This window comes from Chanos chanos, chromosome 7, assembly GCF_902362185.1.
Source record: "Chanos chanos chromosome 7, fChaCha1.1, whole genome shotgun sequence".
In the NCBI taxonomy this organism is placed as follows: domain Eukaryota; kingdom Metazoa; phylum Chordata; class Actinopteri; order Gonorynchiformes; family Chanidae; genus Chanos; species Chanos chanos.
Window position 1 is genome coordinate 13,396,639 of NC_044501.1, and position 12,247 is coordinate 13,408,885.

General features: G+C 40.0%; 2 protein-coding genes across 4 annotated transcripts; both read left to right on the top strand.

Moving 5' to 3' along the window:
• The first annotated feature begins 3,921 nt into the window (after positions 1 to 3,921).
• eed (embryonic ectoderm development) lies at positions 3,922 to 8,647 on the top strand. Of its 2 annotated transcripts, XM_030780217.1 has the most exons (12): positions 3,922 to 4,035; positions 4,830 to 4,982; positions 5,135 to 5,227; positions 5,327 to 5,392; positions 5,620 to 5,745; positions 6,079 to 6,160; positions 6,250 to 6,341; positions 6,750 to 6,883; positions 7,246 to 7,351; positions 7,484 to 7,642; positions 7,791 to 7,864; positions 8,388 to 8,647. In XM_030780217.1, the coding sequence occupies exons 1-12, from the start codon at positions 3,922 to 3,924 to the stop codon at positions 8,512 to 8,514; spliced, it is 1,326 nt and encodes a 441-aa protein (XP_030636077.1). In that variant the 3' UTR covers positions 8,515 to 8,647. The 2 variants fall into 2 exon arrangements, with proteins under 2 accessions (XP_030636077.1, XP_030636078.1); XM_030780218.1 differs by lacking the exons at positions 6,750 to 6,883; positions 7,246 to 7,351 and having other exon boundaries at positions 3,934 to 4,035.
• A 672-nt stretch (positions 8,648 to 9,319) lies between these two features.
• Positions 9,320 to 12,109, top strand: hikeshi (heat shock protein nuclear import factor hikeshi). Of its 2 annotated transcripts, none has more exons than XM_030780519.1 (5): positions 9,320 to 9,535; positions 10,050 to 10,287; positions 10,395 to 10,546; positions 10,644 to 10,762; positions 11,900 to 12,109. In XM_030780519.1, the coding sequence occupies exons 1-5, from the start codon at positions 9,506 to 9,508 to the stop codon at positions 11,952 to 11,954; spliced, it is 594 nt and encodes a 197-aa protein (XP_030636379.1). In that variant the 5' UTR covers positions 9,320 to 9,505; the 3' UTR covers positions 11,955 to 12,109. The 2 variants fall into 2 exon arrangements, with proteins under 2 accessions (XP_030636379.1, XP_030636381.1); XM_030780521.1 differs by having other exon boundaries at positions 10,704 to 10,762.
• The last annotated feature ends 138 nt before the right edge of the window (positions 12,110 to 12,247 follow it).

The window sequence follows — 12,247 nt, forward strand, 5'->3', positions numbered from 1 at the left end:
GATGAGTAAGGCAACTTTCCAAGACGTGAGCAATCCTTGACACACGTGCGCTTCACCATCACACAGTTAACGAACAAGTATGATTACATGTGACAGCAGAGCCGAGTGCTCCCCTGAGGGCCCTATGTAATTAATTTCCATTCATTAAAATTACTGGTTTATGTAAGTCTGTAAAATCGAGAGGATTCAGAGCACGCCTGCCAACCACATATTTGGTAGATGTCTTATCTCATGGACAAAGAGCTACCATAGCAGATGTCCCTTAAGCGAAAAAAACCCCCAAAAAAAGCTGCTTTAGGAACGTGAGCATGAAGTGAAAGATCGGAGTCAGTGGCAACACCCATATGCCCAGGGTGATAACAGGAGGAAACCCATTTTTAAGTGAACATGTTTAGGGAGAAGTGAAGCCTTTGGATTAATGTTAGGGCGAGTTCTCTCGGGTTGAAAACTGGTCTGATGTTTCCTCATTCCTTTGGACGCATTCAAAAAGGCACTTGAAAGTAAAAATATTTTCATATTATTTTTGTCATTCATCATTTACACAGTCGTTTTAGCCCCACAAACATGATACTTGCCACAAATGTTTGATGTATTACTAGTTTCATTTCACCATTGAATCCAACACATGTATGTATGTCTATAGATTTTATATATATATTTTAAATATATAAATACTTATATATATTAGATTTGCAATAACATTAAGGCACACCATTTGCTTGAAGAAAAAAAAAGTCTGTTAGACTGGAAGAACTTGCATAAAATAAACATCTCTAACTATGGGCTAGAAGCTTTCACTTCCTCCTTAATGATCGACCAGCTGCAGGCTTCAGTGTGAGAGAATGTGACATTAATTTGTTAAAACAGACAAACTGCATGTCCAAAGCTATAAGTGAGGAATGGTGAGAGTGCGTGAGTAGTCGTAGAGATTCGCTCTGGTGATCATTTTGTTAACATGCAGCGAGAGCTTTGAGGGAATCTTTTCCGCACAGTTCTGTTTCAGTTTGAATTGAATGCAAGGGACAGAACAAAGCTTTTGCATCAGCGTATGACTGAGAATAAAACCAGGGCAATTTCGGTGAAAATATTGCTCTTTCCACAGGACTAGGACCTTATTGTATATTATGTTTTAGTGAAGTGGTCCTGAGACAAATTTAGACCTGGTTTTTGGGAAACCTGTACGCAGATTGACGCACTCGTGGCCTGTGGTTGAATGTTGGACCGCTAGTCTATTCCTTATTTTAATTTTGCAGTGCTGTACTTCTGTGGTAATCTGTCTTCTGCTTTTGTACTGTATGATATTTTTGGGATTTATATGTATCACATTTTCTCTTTCTTCTTCTTTATTTAAGTCAGATATCTTGGTATTAAACATCAATCATTTCTGTCAGTTACATAGAAATGATTGTTGAAAGATCAGAATACACAAAATATCAGTTATCTTTTCTGTTATGTCAAATGTGTCTCAACGTGTCTGGCTTTGCAATCAGTCTCGGAAACCTGCCAGTATGGAACCAACCGTCTAAACATCTCAGATTCACACGCACCTTTACACACCCAAACGTGCAACAAGAGCACGATTTATGAGAAGGAATAAATGGGACCGCTTTGTTGGAGGAGAATGTGAAGGGGGTTCAACTTACTGGCAGTCTTGTGAAATTAAGAAACTCATCTGAAAGAAAACCAGGTTGATTGCGTAACCCGTCGCTATTCACCTAAAGGATGTGTGCCAAAGAGTTACATAAACATAACAGGGTACGTCATCGACAGTGAGATGGGCACCAAGATACAAATAACTCAGAATTAACACTAAACTGTTTCACTTTTACACACAAAAATAATACTAAAATGATTACTTTTCAAGTAATTCTTACATTCTTGAAGGTATGACCAGAGAAAAACGTACGTCTGTATCTGATTTAGGTTAGATTGTGAATCCCTGAATCACAAGTTCAGAATGGGGTAAGAAAAATACAGAATCCTCTGGGCAGGTCAGAAACTTCTAGAGGCAAAACAACTTCAAGGAGGCTCCTCTGTCTGATTATAAAGGCCGATGGAATGCCGTCACCCGGATCCGACACGTTCATATTCAGGCCAGGGACGTTACCAAGGGAGACCGTATTTGACAATGCAGAGACTGACCTTGTCAGTCAGCACCTTAAAATACATAATCCAGCAAGCTTTGACAGACATGTTAAAGACTGTCCACAAAGCATATAAAAGAAATTGCACAAAACACTGAAATTTGAGAACTGAAAAAAAAAAAAGATCTTTGGGTTTGCAGTGCTTTCTTTGTGGGAAGCCAAGCCACTGCCGACCACTACAGATATTTGTGTTTTAAAATTAGATGAGACTAAAGAAGTTACATGGTGTGGAGTGATCAGAGGTACTATGTGGTAGATGTATCTTACTGCTGAGAGTCATGTGAGTGCCCCGCAAAAGGTGTCACTTAACACATGTATTCATCCGCATTCATCAGAAACACTTCAATCTTCATGTCACTATTACAGTCAAACGGGTTTATAAGCAGTTTCGGCCCACCCTCAGTCTACACACTTCCGTATGCCTATAATAGACAAAAGGAACTCCAGAGAGCTCTTGTCTTTGTTGAGTGAACAGTAGTGCCAACTTCCTGATCTCTGATCCCAAATATGGTCAAACTGGTCTAAAGTGCCCCCTGTTGATTAAAAAAATATTGTCAAATCGGTGATATCAGTCTTAAACATCTCAAAATAATTGCTCAGGAACAGTGTCGGTAGTTACTCAAAGAAACTAAACCATTATTACAGATTACTAATATCTTCTCTATAATTGTAATGCGATTGCTTTACTCATCCCTTCCCGGAAAAAAGTAATCACATTACTTTGTACTTTATTTTTCAGTTACTCTCTTCAAATTTACAAAATGTATAGTACATAGATGACATCCAATAGTCCTTTCAGTACTTTATTAATGGTTTTTTACCACACAGTAAGTAACCATTCATGAGTTAAGTAATGACTCACTCACTCTCAAAACATATCTATCAGCAAGTAAAATTTCTTAGTTAGGAAAAGAATTGCCACAAAAGTATGTATTCACAACTAAAAATAAAACACAAGAGGCCGGTCAAGCAGCTCGCCAATATAGAAACTACAACCAGAAAGGCCTTTCAATGAAAATCGAACGCATCATGCCAAAACCATTGCTAGGGCTGACATCATTTTGCTTATTCATGTCTGAAGTAGTAGTTACATCTCATGTATAAAATTGTTTCAGCTCGTTTGCTGGAAAGCCTGTTTTGTCTTTAGGGTCAGCACAAGACTACGTAGGCTGAAATATCCGATGACTGAACTGGAGTGATGACGTACTGATGTGTTCAAACTTAAGAGAGAAGAACGATTCGTTTAAGCAGACTTTGACAAACATTTTGTCAATTGTTCTTAATAAGAAATACGCCCGAAAAACGCGTAGAAGCTGTGCTACGACAGCTTTTACATGCTCCTTTTCTCCTCAGGTTAACTTGTATGAGTATCCTTCCCAAGGTGAAATCCCACTATTGAAGTTGCTTTGTACCTATTTGCCCTATCACTGTTTAGGAATGCTTATGTACAAGCTGTTTCCACACCTGTACCTTTCATGCGTCAGACAAATTAAAGATGTGATTAAGAACGTACACCGATTATATCTTACGAATAAAATGTACCGTGAACTGGTATGTTTCATACAGTTTGGTTGCTGGTGTAATACCTGTCCATCCAGTCGTGGGGCCTTACTTATTAGTTAAGCGTAGTTTTTTGGTGTTGTTGTTGTTGTGGAATGTCTCCCCCTTGTGTACCCAATCAGAAACTCATTAATCTCTGCTTTGCAGCAGTGTGGCAGCAGTGAAGGACACGAATCGGTTTCCGGCAGTCGGGCTGCTTTACAACCAGTGGAGGAAGATGAGGGGGAAGATGTCTGAGTCGCATGTTGAGGCGGGAAACGAGATGCCGGCCAAAAAACAAAAACTGAGCAGCGATGAGAATAGTAACCCCGATCTTTCTGGAGACGAAAATGTAGGTAAACCACCGGGGTAATAATTTTGCCCGTTATCACGCACCAGAATGTCGGACTGCTGTGCTGATGTTGCTCCATCCATTGTTGCTGTTTGAGTATTGAAAGTTGTCATCGGGCGAACGTGGCTCATTGTATTCGATGAAGGCTGCATTATATTACCTGTTTGCCTCTAAACAGCTCCTAGTAGAATATTATTCATTAGGCCTTAATCATGCAAGTCATATATGTATTGACAGCCCGTGTGCTTTATTTGGATTGTGCAGAGTCGGTATGTTTTATTGGCTGGCCTGTTAACAGTTGGGTCAAGTTTCCGGTGTGCTGTATTCGCTGTTACACTATCTACACGGCACTAAATAGTTGTCAATATAAACCGAAAGGTCAAAACGCTAACTGGTTATGTTTTGGGTAGTTTGTTAGCCATTAAGTGCAACCGATTTCGAAAATGCCCAGGCGCAAGGTTGTGTCAGCATTGTCACGTCTGCATGGTACGGAGGTGATGCCGAAGCCTTGGTTAAACAAAACCATAACTTAAAGTGATTTATAATGAGAAACTGTAAAAGGCACAATGTAGAGATTACCAAACCTTTGTTTTGTTTGGTAAATGAATAAATAAATAAATAAGCCTTTCCAGTATTTTTGCGTGTATCAAGTTTTATTGTCATTGTCATCAGTTTCCTTTTTTTTTGGAAACTAACACCAGTTTACAAGTCCTAGAATTCTCCAGCACCAGAAATCTGAATAGTAATACAAATCAAAAACTAAATTAATCTGACGTGATCTTTTGCGTTGTCAGGACGACGCCGTCAGCATTGAGAGCGGCACAAACGCAGAGCGTCCAGATACCCCGACCAACACAGCTAATGTCCCGGGCAGAAAAAGCTGGGGCAAGGGCAAGTGGAAGTCTAAGAAGTGCAAATACTCTTTCAAATGTGTCAATAGCTTGAGGGTGAGAGAGCATTATTAATAGATACTATTATCTTTAAAATGACTCCTTAACCAATCCTCAGTACTAATAGTTGTATGACCACTATCTGTGAGATGTTATGAGGTCCAGCGGAAATGATTTAGGTTTATATCTGTGTGTATTTCGACTGTAAGGAGGATCATGGGCAGCCTTTGTTTGGAGTCCAGTTTAACTGGCACAGTAAGGAAGGTGACCCGCTGGTGTTTGCCACAGTAGGGAGCAACAGAGTGAGTAACTGCAACCTCTGATACAACAGAAACAAAACTGTTAGTCATACCACTGACTGTCATGTTGTTGTTGCTGATGCATGTTCCTTGTCTCCTTAGGTTACCCTGTATGAGTGTCACTCCCAGGGTGAAATCCGGCTGTTGCAGTCATACGTGGATGCAGATGTATCCTCCTAAATATATATCATTAATATATTATTATTATGATGCAAGTAGCCTAAATATTCTCCTTTAAGTAAAACTTTTGGAATAAGATGGGCAACAGGGCAAAGGTTTGGGGAATCAGAATATTTTAGCTGTAGATTTTGACCATATTTGGTTTTATGACATAATTAGGAGTTGTGCCTTGTGGTTAAATGGACAGCGTTTTCCCTGACCACAGACTTGACCAGGCAGATGAGAACTTTTATACCTGTGCGTGGACCTTCGACACAAGCACTAGTCACCCTCTCCTGGCCGTGGCTGGATCTCGTGGCATCATTCGCATCATCAATCACATCACTATGCAGTGCATCAAGGTGGGCCTTCTGTCACTAAGAATAACTTGGCTGTAAGATAACATCTCTTATAGTACACATTGCTTATACATATCCAGCTCATAGAAGTTCAATCGTGTCATCATATAAACTTAAATATAAATTTATAAAATTTAAAAATGAAGCACTGCCCCACTGCCCTATGATAATATATCTGACCATTTTTATTCTTTACCTTGTATTATGTATAGAGAGCAGTATCAGTAGTATCTTTTGATTTGTATTGGGCTGATATCAGAAAACGTGCTATGCCATAAAGGGTTTTTTTTTTTTTGGTGGATTTTACGCTTTTACCGTGATTTCTTTTGTCCACAGCATTACGTAGGACATGGTAACGCCATCAACGAACTCAAGTTTCACCCTCGCGATCCCAACCTACTGCTGTCAGTCAGTAAAGGTAAGGCACAGTCACTTAAACAGGAGTTACTGTTCACGTTCACGTTCACATTCGACCTCGAAGAGAGCTAACTGTCGTGATTTCCTCAGATCACGCCCTGCGTCTGTGGAATATTCAGACCGACACGCTGGTGGCGATATTCGGAGGTGTGGAGGGGCACAGGGACGAGGTGTTGAGCGCGGTGAGTGCAGAGATGTGTCGGCTGTGAAGAGAGGTTTTGGAACGTGTTAAAAAAAAAAAAAACGACTCAGAAGTAAGAAAAGCCATTAGTATCTTCTGATCACTGCAACATTTTGAAACCCTGTGGGGGTTTTTTTTTGCGTAGACTCTGTGAGCTTGTGTTGATCTGGTCTGGCCCTTAGATGTATTTGAAATATAAAGAACACTCTATGCAAATATACTGATGCGCCAGAAAGTGTGTGTTCAGTTATACTGTGTGAATTATTCAGTCAGAAATATAGTTCACCTCTGCCATCTGTTGAGAGTTTATTCTTGTGATTGCGTTAGTAAGAATGGAGATGGATAAGGGTTTGTAGATGGAGTCATGTGACGTGGGCGACTAAGTGGTCATGGTTTTTGTTCTCTGCAGGATTTTGATCTTCTCGGGGAGAAGATCATGTCCTGTGGTATGGACCACTCTCTGAAACTGTGGAGGATCAACTCAGAGAGAATGCAGAAAGCCATCCGAGCCTCTTACGAATACAACCCCAGTAAGACCAACAGGTCAGCCAAGAACATCTCCAAGTAGTTCTTTCCAATTCTGTTAAAAAATTTCTAAATAGTTGGTAGATAATATCAAAAATGTCAAAAGGAATATGATGTCATAGGAGTATCTGAGGACAAGGTAGACTTTGTCCTAAGGAGAGATTCGTGTGTGTGTGTGTAAATGAGTGAATGTGTATGAAAGACATTGGTGGTGATGCACCAAAAAAGTAAACAGGAATAAATATTTTAATTGCTGAAAATGGCTTGTTTAGAATGCAGATCTTCATCTATTCATATAATGTTGTAAATAACAAAATACATGTTGAAACTTAAAAAAAAAAAAAAAGAAAAAAAAACCCCACACGTTGTTCATTTTTCAGGGCTTTTGTGTCTCAGAAGATCCATTTCCCTGATTTCTCAACAAGAGACATCCACCGAAACTATGTGGACTGTGTGCGTTGGCTTGGTGATCTAATTCTTTCCAAGGTAAAGTGAGGGTCAAGCCAAAGACCCTCCAATATGTGTCACCCCATTGGCTTACAATGACTATTTTTTTTTTTTTTTTTTTTTGGATGATTTAACATCCCCTTCTATCTTGTATCTTTTTCTTTTTCTCAGTCATGTGAAAATGCTATCGTTTGCTGGAAACCAGGAAAGATGGAGGATGACATTGACCACATCAAACCCAACGAGTCAAACGTGACCATCCTCGGTCGTTTTGACTACAGCCAGTGTGACATCTGGTACATGCGCTTTTCCATGGACTTCTGGCAGAAGGTATTTCCGTAGTGTTGGCATATCTTTACATCCAAGGGGGAGGGGGGAAAAAAAGCATTCATGAGTATGTTTAAGGTCTCGACTCACTTTATGCTGTGGATGGTTGTCAGTAGATTGTGTGTGTGATTACGTGTTCTTCCTCTTACAGATGCTAGCTTTAGGGAACCAAGTGGGTAAGCTTTACGTTTGGGACTTAGAGGTTGAAGATCCTCACAAAGCCAAGTAAGATTCTGCCCGATTCATTTTATTGCTCCGTATCTCTGCCTGTTCTAACGTTCACACTCCACTCTCTCCTGATTCACTCAAAGACACACACAGCTGTGTATATCAAAGCCTCTTCTCGTTGTCCCTCTCTCTCCCTTTGGCAGCTTGAGACACATTAGACACATTACCCTGAAGACCAACACAGACATTTAAGTAAAAGTATTCACAGTCAGTGTATACACAGAACTTTCCACCCAATGCGATTTTTGTTTATGGAATTTGATTTTTTATAAAATGTCTCCCTCTGTTCACTGAAGTTCACCTATAAGGCTGTTTTCTTAAACTCATTCAGAACTGAAATCTGACTTGTCCCACGCCTGATCTTTCCTAAACTAAAACGCAGCGGTAAAATACAATTTCTACAAGGTTCAAATCGTATTAAGACAAATCTGTGCAGTTGTGCCTGTTTTTTGTGTTCTTCTTAACTGAGCGAAATTCATGACAAAACATTTATTTGAATGTTTTCTCTCTTTTCCATAAGGTGTACTACCCTCACCGTCCCCAAATGCACCTCAGCAATTAGACAGACCAGCTTCAGTCGGGACAGCAGTATATTAATTGCCGTTTGTGACGATGCCTCGATATGGCGTTGGGACCGTCTACGCTGATTGGTTAATGAACCTGGCAGATTATAACTGACTGGTGGTTGAAAGTCCTTGTGACTGAGGGACCTATTTTTTGGATGCACGGATCCAGAAATCTTAGGCCACCGAGGCCTCTTACCATGAATTTGTCTGCCCTCTGCTTTTGTGTGTCTTCTCTTTTTGTCGTGCGTTTTTTTTTTTTTTTTTCCCTTTTTCTTTCTGGCTTTAATAAAAACTATTTTTCTAACCAAACTCTCTCTCTCTTTTTCATACACAGATAATATTTATCTGTCCTGCATCACATACACAAGACTAAGATGATACGACTAGTAAAAGTACTTGTGATCAGCGTTTGATTTAATAGCATTTTTTCCATTTGAAATGCAAGGAAGTGACTACATATTGCACATGTAAATGTTCCAAATAAATGGGAAGCTATGAATCTTAGAAATAACACCTGTTGGAGAAAAAGAAAGGCTGAAAATAACTTGGGTGCGCTTTAGCAGTAAGGGCGTGGTATGAGAAAACACGCCTCTATATGACGTTTGGAGCAGACAGCAGCTCTTACACTTCAGCTTGTTGTGGAGCGATCGTTTGAACAGACATCGCATATGTACCCTCCGGAAACTAAGAGGTTATTGTTGTTATTATTACTGTTGATCATCAATGGCATACCCATGAATGCACCTATGATTGGAGCAAGTTTAAATGTACTGAAATGTAAACTGTAGTATTTTCTTTCCGGGTCAAATGGGTTGAGCCAACGCTTTATCCTATCAGCGAATTGCTCTGGCTAACCAGCCCTAGAAGTTTCTAGCAGCATCAAAATATGCATTGTCGATGGGGACATGTGATAGACCCAAGCAGCTGAAATCTGCTGAATGTCTGAGCCAGACTGGTTGAATGTCGTGAACTATGCTGAAGTGCTTTGAATATTTTAGCTTTCATTTTTCCAGTGCGAGATAAGGTCTCTTGCTTGCTAACATTAGCGAGCAAACACAGTTAATAAGTGGTCATGTTCGGATGTATAGTCGCAGGTAGATTGGTAAGAAACCCAGCTAACTGACTTGTCGTTGATCGCTTGTCGTTGATCACTGTGTAATTAAGTATATTTATAATAGTTTAACGTGAATTCTAGCTACGCTTGTCCGTGAAATTTGTGTTTCGATTTGTATTTAAGATATGCAACGGGAGTTTCTTTTACTGATGCATCATAATAGATCATTTTTCGGTCAAATAACGTGAACAGTATGTGTTTCTGGCTCGCTAAATTAACGTTATTAACTGCGATATTCTTATCACTCAAAAGGAGCCATTGATATCTGAATTCTAGATCTTTATTACTAAACCTGTTAAACCATTGTTTAATTGACATTAGCTTTCACCACCTTCAAAAACCCAAATTAGTGTATATTAGGTACGGTCTTGATTGACACTACATTGACCTGACGGATATGCATAATGTGCCCTTTTGTTCAAACGCCAAACTTTATATGTATGTATACACATACACACACTGCCTCGTCAATTTACCTGTGCCCCCCTCTCGCCGACTTCAGGTGCAGACAGACGCTCAGCAGGTCGCCAACGACAAATTTGTTTTTAACCTGCCAGACTATGAAAACGTCAATCACGTGGTGGTCTTCATGTTGGGAACCGTGCCTTTTCCCGCGGGCATGGGCGGCGCTGTCTATTTCTCTTTCCCAGACCCCAACGTTGGCCAAGTGTGGCAGCTCTTGGGCTTTATAACCAATGAAAAGCCAAGTGCCATATTCAAAATCTCGGGCTTGAAAGCCGGTGCGTTTTTTCGTAGTAACAGCAGGTATTGGTGAAATACTTTGTTTATTTGTTTGTTTGTTTTTTATTTATAATGACTGGTGAATCCCAATGGTCCCCTCCCCCAGGTGAGGGTGGGGCTCACCCCTTTGGTATGATGGCTGCCCCCCAGGCTCCATCAGTTGCACAGGTGGGCGTGTCCGTGGAGTCTTTAGATCAGCTAGCACAACAGACGCCTGTATCCAGCGCAGCTGTCTCTACAATGGACTCCTTCACACAGGTAAAAAAAAGAAAGAAAGTTAGAGAGAAAGGAAAGGAAAATGTTTTTAAGATCCGGTGGTTGAAACTGACATGTCCTTGAATGTATCTTTTTACAGTTCACGCAGAAGATGCTGGAGAGCTTGTATAACTTCACCTCCTCCTTTGCACTTTCCCAGGCACAAATGACGCCAAACCCTTCAGAGATGTTTGTCCCTGCTAGTTCTATCCTCAAATGGTGAACAACCTACCTTTAACTCACACTTATTCTAATATTGCATCTTAATGCTGTACTGAAATAGATTGTCATGCTCACAGATGGCTCGGTCCGTTTTTCTGCCTCTTGTGTTTAATATGAGTTTTATTACATATTTACAATGCCATGTTGTTATTCTGATTGGAGTGAAATCATAATCCTCTACACAAGCATATTTATTCCTGGACACAGGTCTGCCCTACTGCTTTTCAATCCGTTTTACCTCTCTACATATATTTTTCCCAACAGTATTAATCTGTTTAGATCCGTTATGTCAACCTGTTTTAAGTTATTACTTCGCCGGAACAAAACGTGACCAGTTAAGGGTCACCAGGAAAGGAGTACAGCCGGCCCTCCTTATCAGCGGGTTCCGCATGCGCGGATGTAACCAACCGCGGATCGAAAATATTCGGGGGAAAAATCCAGACAGTTCCAGAAAGGAAAACTTGAATTTGCCGCGCGCCGAGCACTACGCTGAATCCACACGAATAAAGCAGTTGTAGGCATACCCTGCTGTAGACTACTGCAGTTTCAAAGATCCTTAGTGTCTCTCCAGCAATGTTTCAGCATTTGTTCGTCTCGTTTGTTCGCTAATTGGTCTTAAATCATTTATGTTTTCTCTGTTTATAATCATATTTTCCGCATGTACTTGTATTTCAAACATTCTGTCTTTTATTCTACGCATTTCTCTTTCACGTCATTAAGCGAAAGCAATCTGTAAGTGTTGAAAGAAAGAAAATGTTACGTTGTTGCTGACGTGCATGTACTATGTAGTTATGCCTACGATGGTTGCGTCTGACTATTTACATTGCATTAACATTGTATTAGGTATTATAAGTAATCGATAGATGATTTAAAGTATACGGGAGGATGTGCGTAGGTTATATGCAAATGCTACGCTATTTTATATAAGGGAATTGAGCATCCGCGGGAAATCCTGGAACCAATCCCCGCGGATACGGAGGGCTGCAGACTATACATTTTTTGACGTGTGACCTGAATTATTAAATTCTGAGAGTCAATAAAACACACATAGGCACACAGGATAGTATACATTCAGAAACTGTTCTTGTACCAATGATAAGTTTGAATTTTTGTGCTCTTTTCCTCCCATACCAGGTATGAGAACTTCCAGAGACGAATGGCACAGAATCCAAATTTCTGGAAGACATGAAACTGCTTTTTGTGTGACGGAAACAACAAAATGGCTGAGAGTTACCACAACCAAAAAGGAAAAATGTACAAATTCACAGAAAAAAAAAAGAATGAAGACATACCTTTGTTTTACAGTGTCAGTTGTTACACGAAAGTCATCCTGACAAAATGATCAATAAATTTTTTTGTAGTCCTGTTCTACCAGCAGGTAAATAAGATTGCCCTGTATGTCTCCTTTTTCCACCAGTAGCATTTTCTGTGATGTCATATTATTTATATTGATCTGTCATTCATCTAAGCATCTTTATGCAT